Consider the following 13683-nt stretch of genomic DNA (forward strand, 5'->3'; position numbering starts at 1 on the left):
CATACAAAACGCAATAATCTCCCTTTTAATGGCAAGGACTGTTAATAAAAGACACATAATTCTGTCTCTAGTTCTATAGTATTCAATACAGTTGGATGCTAATAGGGAATAATAGCACACAAAACTTGCTTCACCCTCAAATTAAGCACTTGATAGGCTACCTCTCTCTATGCATCGTTGCATGCACGACCCAACTGTACTGTACGCCTAGAACTGCTGTGACCGCACAGGCGATAGACTCCTTGGCTCGTGGGGTGAGTATGGTAGCTTAAACTGCGAATTATGTGTCACGGTCTTCAACTTCCTCGTAGGCGATAAATTGCAATTCATATAACATGTTCGTTGTTGTTTCCGAAAGTCCAGCAAGCCTACATTCGTAACTAGGAAAAAAGGTTCATTCACTGGTGGTGGCTACAAGTGATTTACTACGTTGATTTGTTGGCATGGCAACCACAACGTCAACTTCGTAGCTTTGCAGGTCGTTCTTCCTTGCCCACATGAACAAATACGATGCACATTATAATTTTAAAGTAAGTGTGATTTGTGATTTCTGAAAATCAATGTGATGTATCAAAGAGGATATAGCTAAGTTTTTGTTGTGAATTTTAAACTCACATTTCCTGCAGAAAAATGATTTATTGATCGACATGAAACAAAGTGCATTTCGATCTGTTTACTAATAATTAATCAATAAATAATATCTGAAGCAAATAGGATGGTATTGGTGATACATCAAGTAGGCCTACAAATGTACATTATATTGTATTTTTGTTGAATGACTTCTGCACCAGGCAGAAGAATCACTAGATAAAGCAGATGTGATGAAGCGCACCAAGGCTAAAGGGCGCTGCCTCAAGGACCTGCAAAGCCAGCGTCTTTACAAACAGCACCTCCACAGTGCAACCTGTGGCCTCACCTTCTCCAGGGAGGTCATTAAGGAGCTGGCAGCTGAGACCATTCCCTACAGCCAGAGTGACTTTCATTGGCTCTTCAGTCCCTCTGGGCCCCTGGCTCCCGCCACCAGGGTGAAGACCCAAGTGAGGAGGGCTGTTCCCATCTATCTTGGCATTACAGAGGAAAAGGCTTTCCCTGGTCCTCGCTCTCAACTCCCACTCATACCAATGTCCCAGACCACTCAACTGACAGCCAAGGTGTCCTTTACTCTGCCTACTCATCAGCAGGGAGGGATGTTGGACTCCTTTAAGAGGACAGGGTTGCGAGGAATCTCCAATGTCTACAACTGTCTCAAGGAGGCATCTACAGGAGGCAATGAGGACAGGTCTGGTATTCTTTTCCTTTAGGTTCATGACAAGGTTTTCACATAGACCTCATATAGTATCACTGTTTTTAATTTGCAGCCACTTTTAAACAAAGCTAAACATTCACACAGATCCAAGAGCTGCCACTGGGACGAGTTTGTTCTGAAGAAACTGACCAAGACCACAGCCCAATGGATTGTTTGTCAGCAGATTCCCAACCAATGTCAGAACAAGACTAAACTGCAGAGCCTGCTGAGGACCCAGTACGGATCGGCCAGCGCCACTGATCTGGTCAAAGATGACCCCATGAGTGAGAAAGACTTCAGCGGGTAAGAAACCTCCAGGTCCCTGAAAAAATGTCCAACCAAACCAGTATCTGGAACAATTCTTGGTGTATGGCCATTCACAATAACCTTAGAACGGTATTCTCTTGAGAAAGACACTCGTCTAGCAATGACACGTTTGCACTGTAACATCAGGATGCAGGAAGTCCAATAGTGTGATCTTGGTCTGCAGGTACCAGGAACACAGTACACAGTCTGAGAGGCAGCAGTTTGTGCCTATCAGCCGCGCAGAGACCCCTTTACCAGTCTACTACAGGCAAGCAGGATAGATTCTCATAGACTCTGTACTACTGAGTCTCTCATGATTTTGACAACATACAAATAAACAAATAAATAACTGATACTAAATAATTATTTTTGAGTATATTAGGTGCATTATCCTTGATTCTACATATTATAATATAGTTGGCCCTGTCCTGCGTTACGTCGCTTACTCCTCCAGGGTCCAGGGCTACTCTGTGTCCCCAGCCTGTGCCGATGAGCCTGGTAGTCTGAATCAGACTGCCACTACTGTGGCGGTCAAACACATTGAGACCCCCTTGCCCCCCCGTCTGCAAGACAGCCTTAACCCCCGTGCTGGAAGCCATGTGCTACACACAGAGAACAACTTTGAGCTGGAACTCTTCTCTGGTAGACAACCTACCCACTAGTCTTGTCTACTGTACATTGTGACACCTTAATCTCTGCATTGATTTTGCATCATCATCTTGTATACACCTTACATGGTTTCAGGTATAGCTAAGCAAGTACATCAACGTGATCCACAAAACCATGACCGCATTATCATGGACAATAACTCGGAGTACCAGAAGAATCTGCAGGAGCTGTTCCCCTGCACTCCTAAAAAATGGACCAAGCCCTCAACAGACACACAGACTGATTCGAAAGGTAAGGAGGCTAGAAAAGCCAGGATAAAAAACAAGGTGTAGTCAAGGGGCGGTCCTAAACAGCTGTATTTCCTGCTGTGTATACAAGAAGATCTAATGGTAGTAGTAGTAGTGTTAGGTAATTATTTGATTCCCAAGGGGAGATTATGCAGGTACTGTGCCTAACAGTCAATACCAGTGAATACCATGAACCACAGGTTAGCACGAACCAGCAAACTGTGTAGAACAGTTTTGAAAGGTTAAACCCAGAAGGGTTTCATTTTCCTATTTTTTTTACGCATTCAGATATCTCCCAACAGTGATGTATATGGTGGAGAAGGGCATGCGACGCTGGGTGGACCTTCCTACATCAGCTGACTACACTGCAGAGATGGGCCTGCAGCCTCCAGACTACAGCGGGCAGTACACAGAGATGTCAAGAGATCGGCCGATCTACCAACCCATGCCAGAGCTCTCTTCCCTGCGCTATGCTGTGGAGGAGTGGAAGAGTGCCTGGAAAATCAGTGGGCCTTTTTCTGCTTAGTTGCGAGATGATAAGGCTACCTATTAAGTCCTGTAAAAAGAGACCTCTGCTTAAGTGGAATTCTCAACCGAGGTGGAAGCACTTTGCTCCATCAAATGACCTTCATATCAAGCTTTTAAAATGTCTGGGCCAGCAGTGTTTTTGTCTGTAGATTAAGGACGGTATTATGTTGAGCTCAGGAATCACCATCAAACTTTTCAAACATTTATTTCTCCGTCATCATTCATATGTTCAAAGTAGTAAACTTTCAGGAAATGAATTGTCACAGGAGCTATGTGTTGATTCCAGAGACCCCATGGCAGAGTGTGACCATTGAGGGTCTGCAACGAGCACTGACAGACCTGCACTGCAACATCAGGCTGGCAGCCATCGTCTCTTGTGCCTCTGGAGCTGTCAACAGGCCCAGGGTGGAGCCGACGCCCATAGATACAGGTCAGCTGACACTTCCAACACTGTCTGTGGGTTGGCCCATCTGCAGCCTACATCAGGGAGCACAGAGCATGTGAAAGACTTGATGATGCAGATGTTTGTGTATAAATGTGTGTGCGTGTATCTAGGCCTGTATGGCCGCTTACAGGACATCCAGCCCATTCCCCAGAGTCTCCAGCCTCTGCTACTCCAGGCGCTAGATGACCCGGACAGGAGGGTTCAGATTGCGGCCGCTGTGTGCCAGTACGCCATGGGCAATGCCAATGCCCATGCTCAGGAGATCCTCCGCAACACTATCCATCAAGGTACACCCGCTGGACCTCACTTCAAGTTTCACGTAGGGGAAGTTGAGACACTATCTTCGGCATCCCTGTGAGCTGTGTGGTGTTGGTGTGTGCAGACTCTACAGGGTTGGGAGCGGACAGCTGGGTAGCGGCCCAGTGTCTGGCTATGGATCGAGAACACAGTAGGCCTGTCATCCAGAGACTCCTGTCTCAGCTTTTCCAGAGAGAGTCCCACTCTAACAAGGAGCAGGCTGCCTCCCTGTTGGCCTCCATCAGCAGCAAGACTGTGAGCACACAGCTATCCATCATACAGTGAAACTGACACCTTCCAGATGTATTTCATCAAAAGTGTGACGTGTTTAATCTTCTTAGAGCTGCATTGAAAGTTTACTCTAGAAAGCTTGTGTTGGCGTCATGTGGCGTCCATCTAGACTCTGGTGCGCTCCCTGCTGGCTGAGGAGTTGAACTGTGCCAACTGGAAAACCAGGTTCCTGGCTTGCACCACCATATCCAAGCTAAAAGGCCCAATCAATAAGGTAATCGATAATAACACACAATTGATTATTATTACAACTAAACATTTATATTTGGTTCTATACTTCATTTTAGATGTCACAAATACAACATAAATACTGTATATCTGTGTTAACTCATGGGATGTTCCTTTTGTAGGATCTGACTAACAAGTTGATCTACCTGATGTGGAATGACTGGAATGGTAAAGTTCGCCAAACTGCTGCCCATGCTCTGGGGAAGCTTGGCATGGGACGAGAGGTTCATAATGAGCTCAGGTACCTAGCTACAGTATTATCATGGAATAATATAACCTTCTCCGACTCTGAATTCCTGTTCTATTGCTCCTATAAGTAATATATGTCATTTCATCATGTCATATTTTCTCACATTGGTTAGTTTGTCCTGTGATAATGTACTTGTGTTTCTATTAGTCAATCCCTTGCGGTCTCCTGGCCTGTCTTGTCCCAGAGTGAAGCTGGAGGAGGGTCCGGCCTCTTGGAAGGTGGAGGCCCTGGTCCTGGTTGGCACACTGCAGATCATGACGGTCAAGCTGCTTCCAATCTTCCTCCGTTGCCTCCAAGACGACTTTGTAGTTGTGCGCAAACAGGCCTGTCTGACCGCAGCTGCCTTAATGATGAAGGATGAGATGGTAACCTCCTCCAAAGACGTGTGAACTGTGAAGTCACGGTTGAAGAGAAATACAAGGACAACGTTTTTGAGGGTCTTTACTTTTGCGTCACAGGTTTTTAATCAGCTGATTCAAATGATGGAGAACGACCCAGCATGGGAGGTCAAAGTGGTTGCCATTAAAGGTAAGCACTGTCAATATTAGGTGCCCTTGGCCACTACAAACAAGCCATTCTGCAACCTTCCTTTAGTACACCTGGACCTATGTGAGTGTGTGTGCTAGCTCTAGGGATGATCGGCTGCCTTACCCCAGCACTGAATAAACTGCTGCTGTGGGCCCTGCACTACGAAGAGGAGCCCAGAGTACGCATTGCTGCATGTGAGGTCCTGAAGGTCTTGAAGGTGAAGAGCCCTGAGCTGCAGCACCTCCTTCAGGAACGTTTCGTTCTAGAGCCTCATCCAAATGTCCATAGGTGAGACAGAAGACTTAATGTTTCTCTCAAAGGGTAAGTTCAGCTCTTTTTTACTGCAAATCAAGTGGATTGCAGGTTCAAATTTCCCTCTTTACATCACTTCATTTGGATGAAACTGTCCGCTATAATATGAATACATTATATGTTATTGTACAAAGGTCCCTGTCTCACTCTGAAACGTGGTTTCTGCATAGATATTAGCAGACTAAATGGGTGGAAAATGTAGAAAATCTGCCATGTTTAGAACTTTAACAATGGAGAATGTTTTTCGGCACTTTCCTTTACTCAAGGCATATTGAGGGACTTCTAAAACAAAATGGATACAGCCTAGAGGGGGACAAAGGCATGTTCCACAAGATCAAAAACCAGGTACATTTTTAGTCCTCAGTAACCTCAGCTTGTGTTCCTTACCATGTCCCCACAGACAGACAACTCAGCCCATCTGCATCTCTGGCTGTGGGGTACAAGGGTATAAATAAAGACGTTAAATGGTTCTGCAGGTCAACAAGCTGTCCAGCAAAAGCATAATCATCGACAAGTTGCTGCTGGTGGAGGAACTAGAGAACATGCACCAGCAGCACAGAGGGCTTGTGGGTAACCACAGCCAGCCAGACACACGCCTGATGTCCCAGCTGCTGCAGGAGCACTACAGGGGTCCGTCTCTTCACCACACAAACAATAACAACTATCTGCCCTCAGACTGTCTGTCTGAACATCTCAGCATTTGAAAAGACTAAGAAAATCTGTCTCTTATAAATCCAGGTGGGAATTACTCCAACACCTCAAACTCTCAGGTACTCTGATCTCTGCCCATGCTATACAATGATATTGAGAAAGCACATTAAGTACATCTAAATGTATTATCCATTTATTAATTCATATTTGTCAAAGAGAACGTGGCAATCAACAGTTATAGAAAAGAAATAGCACTTATTGACAGGCAATGCATTGTGCCAAAAAGCCATTTCATTACTACATTGATTTTGTATAAAAAATAACAAACAACAATTAACAAATATATTTACAAATAATTCAGTTACAGGAAACATAACAGCACTTATTAATCCTGACAGGGTTCTCTTGAGTGCAGCCCTGTCCCAGAATCCTCTTTACCTGTCAATCAACAAAATCTTGCTACATCATGTGACATGTCACCACTAGAGAAAGGAGGAGATAACATCCAATATAACTCATGAAGTATATGTACTTTGTTATTGTATTTGTTAATGATATAAGAACTGTCAATTTCTTACATAAAATAATGTGCAATATAACTGAGTTCTAGAACTTCTAGGTATAAACTTATTAGAACATTGTTTTCATGGCAAACATGACACCATGACATATTTTGGAAACACGTTGACATTGAATGACCAACAGGCACATAATCCTCTTCTCATACAAACACACCCATTATGAGGAAGTGAAGAGGTTTGACTGTAGCCTTACAATAGGTTACTCTGTGTGTGGCTGTGTTGTCAGGTGGCGCTGGTGTCACTGATGAAGCTGCTGTGGTGGGTCCTCCACTGGAGGATCTGTTTTGAAAGCTTCTCTACCTCCGCTACCTGGGCCAAGAGTTGGGCTAAACCATTGTTCTATAGAGTGAAGGGGGGTGGGGTGGGAGAAATGAGATGAAAGTAAAGAAAAGTGTTAAAAGGTTTGAAAAAAGTAACAATAAGTAAAATGTTTGCAAAACGCAACAATAAGTAACATTTTTGCAAAACGCTAATAACACCAGTTAGGGGTCTCAACTGAAGGGCTTTGTAAATACTCACCAGTTTGTTCATGGAGTCATCAACAGTGGGAATGGTCCGCACAATGTTCATGCTCGTCTCAAGATTCCCAATGAAGTCCACCACCATCTTGATGACTTCCACCACATACCTAGGAAGAACGTTTAGCACAGTCAAGGATAAGGTATATATATATATATATATATATATATATATAAACCTACTATTTCATATGAAATTGTTTGATCACTGTCGATAACAATTTACCAAGTGTAAACCAATAAACAGTTGAGGACAGGAGGGAGAACTATCAGTCAGTAAATGTGGCAGAGGAACAGAGAAGGGGCATTAAGGAGGGAAAGAGACAGAAAGGTGGGGGGTCAGATGGCTGATTGGTTAGGTTATTGGGCTAGTAATCAGAAGGTTGTGGGTTAGATTCCCGGCAGTGCAGACTAAATGTAAAAAGGAGTGTGAATAATCTATATAACCTGTGGAGGTCAGCCTCTACAGGTAGGTTGGTTTGGCAGAGTGGCTTCATCAGTCTCTGTCGGAGACTGGCCTGCTCCCTCAGCACATCCTGCAGGTGGCTGGTGAACTCCTGCAGGGCAGAAAACCTCTGGCCTGGACAATACACATCAAGTCATTAGAGTAATTCTAGTAGGATCCCAAGGACTGTACCCCACACACCTACAAACACATAGCAATATGCAACAGGGCTTCTTCTAGTGAACTTACTCAGGTAAAATTTGTGAGTGACATCTGCGCTTTCCTTCTCCAACTTCAATAACTCTGTCTCTAGATTCACCTAAAACAAACAGATTTAAACATACATAAGGTTTGGGCTTCATACAACAACTACAAAGACAGGGGGCTATTTCCACTGCACCAGACAAGGCCACAGACTATGGATACTGATTAGTTTACTTTGTCAAGCTCTCGTTCCATTGAGATGAGCTGTTCTGCCTCTTGGAGATGTGTGGAGAATACATGGGGTTCCTTGGGGACAGTGTCCAGGTCAGCCTATGAGGATGGAGATTGTTCTCAGTTGTAACTTGTAAGTCACCGCAGAACCCCTACTTTTGCATGTGACATTGAAGTATTTGTTTCGGTAAGACATGACATAACTAGTTCTGTTCGTTCTTGATAAAGGCAACATTCTAATAGGAAGCGATCACATGTCAGGCTTACCTGGGACAAGACGCCTGTGGCGACGCATCTGGACAATACACTTGCAACAGGTGTCACCCAGTACGGGGTTAGCTCCCACGGTGGGTTCATTCGATAGCAACTTTTACAGCTGTTGTTGTTGTTCGAACAATGTCTGCTTCAGACTTGATTGGAAAAATGCAGTATAAGAGGGGGCACATCATGAGAAATACATCTTAATACATAGGTCTAGCTATAACAAATGTTTAAAAATCACACAAAAGTTGGTGAAATCGTTTCATAAATCTTACCTGTAAATTAAGGACTTTCTTGTTCAAATGTACCCCGCCTCAAATAAAATATGTTCTTCGTTGGAAAGTGTTATTTTGCTTCCGGGTTTTTTAGTCACGATGTTTGATTACCCCCATCTAGTGGTAAAACTTTTTTTAACTTGAAGATTCATCGTTTTGGGTCAACCGAGAGCCGTCACATGGCTCAGATTAAAGTAGAATTGGTAAACCGCCCGGGTCTGCTTCGTGGAACTAAATAGAAATTCCTCGTACTGTATGTGTAGAGAAAAACCTACTTTACTTTACCCTGATTTGGATCGAGAAGAAACTGCCAGTCTGTGGCATGCGCATTGGGTTCGCTAGCTAGATAGCAAGCAAGTCTCGGTCTAAACAGGATTAAGTGAAAGCTAGTAGCTGTGGTGACCGGATTTTAATCGGGAAACCATTTGGAAGTGTTGGACGGAAAAAACAACCGCGTGTCAAACTGTGACGTAAGTAAACAAACACATTTCAAATGGTATGGCTAGCCATACGTAGATACTTGTTAGTTTGTGCCACTACTGAAGAAGCTACAATACTGGGCTAGTTAGCACACTAGCTAACGTTACATCTAACGTTATCTAAACAATTGTCTAAGATATCAAAAAATGCATTAAATCGCAGGTAACTGTTGGTGTGTTGTTTAATCTCCCCAATGTAGAACTAGATTACTGTTACTCTGTAAAAAAGAGCTACGTGTATTGTTGCCAAGTTATGCTGAGTTGTTGCTTGTTTTTGATGACAACGCCCACCGCTACAATATATCTATGCACTCCATTCTTGCAGGGTGACTAAACATCTGCATCATTTAGTAACAGAAGAAATTAGTCACGACAAGAGAGCAGCTCGAGAAGCTATATCCACTAGCTAGCCTTCCAGGTCTTGGTCGACAGCCGTGTGTGGCTGGCAGGTTACAATTGCATCTTACTTGGCTCCTGTCAACATCTGTGTTATAAATGGGGAACAGTGCCCTTAAGTCTCACCTGGAGACCTCTCAGAAGACGGGGGTCTTTCAGCTGACTGGAAAGGGTCTCCCTGAGGTAAGTTGTGTCACATTGACATGTCAATGGGCGTGTCAATGTGACCAAGCTTAAACTTATTTAGTTAGCTATATTAAGCTGACAGATGTTGATAGACTCGGCTTAACACTAATGATAAAACACACAGCTTCTGTTTAAGTCTTGTTGATGTCTTCAACCTTTCAGCTTTGTGTTTCAGTTCCCCGAGGAGCTCCAAAGACTGACTGGTAACTTGCGGACTGTGGATTTGTCCAACAACAAGATAGAAGTGCTTCCGGCTTCCATAGGGAACTTTCTACATATGAAGAGTTTGACTCTTAACTGTAACAAACTCAGTAAGTGGTTGTTAAGGATCTTCTCGGTCTAATGTATCACTTTACAACATCAGCCTCAGTCAGATATATGGGAAATGGTTCATAATGGACAATGTGTTATTAGTGTTAGAGCTTCATTAAAGCAATGATGTCCATTTCCTGCATCATTGACGTACTTCCCTCTCTTAACATGTTTGAATGCGTACTACATCACTTTCACATTTGTACTTGTGTGTTTAAGCGAGTCTCCCCTGTGAGATAAGCAAGCTGAAAAAGTTGGAGACACTGCTGTTGAATGGCAACCAACTCCAGCAACTGCCAGCCACCATGGGACAGCTCAAGGCCCTACGGACCCTCAGCCTGGCTGGGAACAAGTTCAGGGAGTTCCCCCCTGGCCTGGGCACCCTGCGACACCTGGACCTGCTGGACCTGTCCAAGAACCACATCCAGGCTGTGCCCCCCGAGGTCTCTGCTCTGCAGACCATAGAGATCAACTTGAACCAGAACCAGGTATCATTTCCAGTTTGGTGAAGCCGCATGTAGGCTATTATAGCCAAGGCAACTCCTCAAGACTACTCCTTTGTATTTGTAACCCAAAAAACGAAGAGAAAAGAAACTGCCGCTGTATCAAACACAAGGCATTTAATGAAACTGATTTACCGTAAAGATAGCATTCACACAGTCAAAGACAAATCCTTGGTTTTCTCCCCCAGATCTCGTTGTTGTCTGGGGATGTATCCAGGTGTCCCAGACTAAAGGTGCTGCGCCTGGAGGAGAACTGCCTGGAGCTTTGCTCCATTCCTACCTCCATCTTGACGGACTCTCAGGTCTCCCTACTGTCTGTGGAAGGCAACCTGTTTGAGGTGAAGGATATGAGGGACTTGGAGGGTTACGAAAAGGTAAGCAACGCGTAGGTTCTGTGCATGTGTGGGGTTGTGTGGACAAATTACCTGTTCAAGGTGAGAAGAAGGAACAGAGAGAGAAGCAAGTGACGCTGGGGGATTTTTTGCCCTTATCGCTTTGTTTTGAAGCAAAGATTATCCACTGTTTATAAAACGGACATTATGTCATACTTTTTAACCTTTCACCACAATAATTAGTCGGGGTTTTTTTTTGGGGGGGGGGGGTTCTGGATGAAATTTGTCAACCGTCTTTGAATAAATACAGTTTCACCAGAGAGGAGGGCTAGACAATAATGGGATTTCAACTCTTGCTAGGAGGATCAATTGTGAAAGTACAGGCTTAAACAGTTCCTATATTCCTTACCAGTCATAATCCTAATCTAATCTTTAGTTAAATTTAGCCAGTAAACTCTCAGAATAGCCAAAGAAATATAACAACTCATAACTCATTCAGGGAGCTTATCTCTTTGTCTTGGCTGTACCTCACGTGGCTTTATACCTCCACATCATGCATTTGATGTGGGGTCAGATGGCTGAGCAGTTAGGGAATCGGGCTAGTAATCAGAAGGTTTCCGGTTTGATTCCTGGCCGTGCCAAAGGATGTTGTGTCCTTGGGCAAGGCACTTCACCGAGCTTGCCCCGGGGGAATGTCCCTGTACTCACTGTAAGTCGCTCTGGATAAGAGCGTCTGCTAAGTGTCTAAATGTAAATGTAATGTAAATTTAATGCGTTCAACTTCTCAACTCACTGCTGATTATCACATTTCATTGCTCCAGCCTTTGATGTGTTTCCCTGCTACTTACTCAACAGTACATGGAGCGTTTCACGGCCACCAAGAAGAAGTTTGCCTGAAGAAGATCCGTAGACTAGAGCACCCCCTGAAGTCAATCTTAAAAACTACTAGCTACTAGCTCTCAACCACCCACTCTCTAAGTGGGTGGGTGTGGCTTTACGACAACAGCAGCTTCTGCAGCATCAGAGCACAGTGAAGGAGGATGGCGATGGAGGGACAGACTAACAGATGGATAGATGGACGAACATGCGGACAGCGGGTCTGGTTGGATATAAACACCATCATCAGATCAGTAATGGAGGTTACCAGTACAACAACAACACATCCCAGTGACAGCACACTGATTTAGGATGCCCACAGATACTACATTTAATCAAACTAAATTATCTTCAAATAAATGTTTGTCTGTTTATGAACAAAATGCACATTGTACTTTGAAGCATGACAGTGGGTAGTGAGGTTCCATTCAAAGTGGCATGTCGTTGTCAAATCACTGGTATATTATGGTTTCTAATCTATCTAACAAGCACCATGACTGTAGAAGGAAAGTCCCTATTGTACAGTATTATATTGAGGAGATTATAGTGGATGTGTTTTGCTTGTCAGTGACACTAAACTTATGCAGTTGCCCAGAATTAAGCATGTCAAGTTATGTTAAGACGAAAAAGCGTGTACACGACCAGGATGAGTTGATGTGAGAGATGATATATAATTGAAGTAATTGTGTACAGACGAGGACTGTCTCCACTAGGCCAGTAATATTTATTATCCGTTACCCTATTGAAATGAGTAAAAACACACGAGAGCTGTAGTACTAGGTAACTGGTAATCGGTTTCTGATCAACATGAAGTGGATGAAAGTGCTACACTCTTTGTGAGAGGCTTGGCTTGAAATGAAGGAAGAAAGGTTCATAGCACAGAGATCATCACCAGATAAAGGTCCATCTTCCTGCAATTAATCTTTTTTTTTTTTTACCATTGAAACTATTTGGACTAAGGCCTTCAGTCTGTTTTGCACGCCCACCTTCTCACTACATAGTTTCTTATTGTATTTTAATCTATGATTATTTTTATTAGAACATATTTATTTTTGTCCACAACCTCTTAAATGTAATGTTATTGCTTTTAATCAGTGGTGTCGTTTCTGTGAAAGGAGTAGTCAACCGTCTATAATACCGATTTTGTATGGATGCACAACATTCGTTTTTCTTTAAAATGCTAGTGTGGCAAGCTGCGAGCCTTGTGTGCTGGGCAGCTTCACACTGAAACCGTTCCATCATTTACGGTCATTTAGAATACCATTCATCAAGATTATCCTACCATGGTAACTCCTCCACTTAGTCTATGGGGATCATTTAGAACAGTGGTTCTCAACCCTGTCCTCAGGGACCCCCTGTCCTGCTTGTTTTAGATGTTTCCCTGCTCCAACACACCTGATTCAAATGCATGTTCGTTACCAGGCTTCTACAGAGCTAGATAACGACCCTTTTATTTGACTCAGGTGTGTTGGAGCAGGGAAACATCTAAGACATGTAGGACAGGGGGTCCCTGAGGACAGGGTTGAGAACCACTGATTTAGAATGACAAACTTTTTAGGTAATGTAGCCTAGAATGCCTATTTAGAAAGAAAACTCGACATTGTTGTCATTAAATGCGTTTCTTTAACCGTTTAGTTTCTCTCGAAGACTCCTATATAGGCTTGTACTTCATAACAACCCTTGAACGCGTTTAGAGTCTTGCTTTGTAGCTTTGGTGAACATTTTACATATTCGCTACTTCATTCAACTGGACTCTTGAACTTGTATCAAATAACCATGTGACCTCGTCTTATCTCATTACATTCTCGTATTAAATAGGCTATATCTACGACACTTTGAGTACGATTATTTATTTATTTTGTTCTACAACAGGATTGCCGAATTATGGTCTTCTGTGGAAGCCTGATAACGACCATTCATTCGAATCAGGTGTGCTGAATCACGGAAACATAAAACATACATGACTGCGCACTGCAGCCCCTGAGGACCAGAAATCGCCGCCCCTGTTCTACAGGAATTAGAATCAAGATTCCATAGTTGATTCTCTGTGGATGTGTCACGTCAAAC

At 43.5% G+C, this 13683-nt stretch overlaps 3 protein-coding genes across 5 annotated transcripts; 2 read left to right on the plus strand and 1 right to left on the minus strand.

Moving 5' to 3' along the window:
• Positions 1 to 410: 410 nt before the first annotated feature.
• heatr4 (HEAT repeat containing 4) lies at positions 411 to 6665 on the plus strand. Of its 2 annotated transcripts, XM_084678305.1 has the most exons (19): positions 411 to 530; positions 792 to 1279; positions 1391 to 1588; positions 1776 to 1859; positions 2046 to 2233; positions 2336 to 2491; positions 2790 to 2993; positions 3302 to 3445; positions 3571 to 3747; positions 3843 to 4012; positions 4158 to 4262; positions 4399 to 4517; positions 4711 to 4891; positions 4985 to 5054; positions 5153 to 5342; positions 5633 to 5711; positions 5843 to 5996; positions 6105 to 6136; positions 6416 to 6665. In XM_084678305.1, exons 1-19 carry the CDS (start codon positions 498 to 500, stop codon positions 6536 to 6538), a joined length of 2895 nt encoding a protein of 964 aa, XP_084534431.1. In that variant the 5' UTR covers positions 411 to 497; the 3' UTR covers positions 6539 to 6665. The 2 variants fall into 2 exon arrangements, with proteins under 2 accessions (XP_084534431.1, XP_084534437.1); XM_084678311.1 differs by lacking the exon at positions 6105 to 6136 and having other exon boundaries at positions 5843 to 6104; positions 6416 to 6530.
• Positions 6166 to 8686, minus strand: haus2 (HAUS augmin like complex subunit 2). Its single transcript, XM_084678455.1, has 7 exons — positions 8533 to 8686; positions 8264 to 8406; positions 8000 to 8095; positions 7811 to 7880; positions 7564 to 7696; positions 7118 to 7226; positions 6166 to 6937 (listed from the first exon to the last, which is right to left on the minus strand). Exons 2-7 carry the CDS (start codon positions 8351 to 8353, stop codon positions 6821 to 6823), a joined length of 615 nt encoding a protein of 204 aa, XP_084534581.1. The 5' UTR covers positions 8354 to 8406; positions 8533 to 8686; the 3' UTR covers positions 6166 to 6820.
• A 6-nt stretch (positions 8687 to 8692) lies between these two features.
• lrrc57 (leucine rich repeat containing 57) lies at positions 8693 to 13449 on the plus strand. Of its 2 annotated transcripts, none has more exons than XM_084678434.1 (6): positions 8693 to 9002; positions 9337 to 9590; positions 9769 to 9904; positions 10125 to 10393; positions 10597 to 10782; positions 11596 to 13449. In XM_084678434.1, the coding sequence occupies exons 2-6, from the start codon at positions 9507 to 9509 to the stop codon at positions 11635 to 11637; spliced, it is 717 nt and encodes a 238-aa protein (XP_084534560.1). In that variant the 5' UTR covers positions 8693 to 9002; positions 9337 to 9506; the 3' UTR covers positions 11638 to 13449. The 2 variants fall into 2 exon arrangements, with proteins under 2 accessions (XP_084534560.1, XP_084534566.1); XM_084678440.1 differs by lacking the exon at positions 8693 to 9002 and adding an exon at positions 9043 to 9174.
• The last annotated feature ends 234 nt before the right edge of the window (positions 13450 to 13683 follow it).

This window comes from Hypomesus nipponensis, chromosome 3 (genome assembly GCF_054491055.1).
Source record: "Hypomesus nipponensis isolate SF chromosome 3, ASM5449105v1, whole genome shotgun sequence".
In the NCBI taxonomy this organism is placed as follows: domain Eukaryota; kingdom Metazoa; phylum Chordata; class Actinopteri; order Osmeriformes; family Osmeridae; genus Hypomesus; species Hypomesus nipponensis.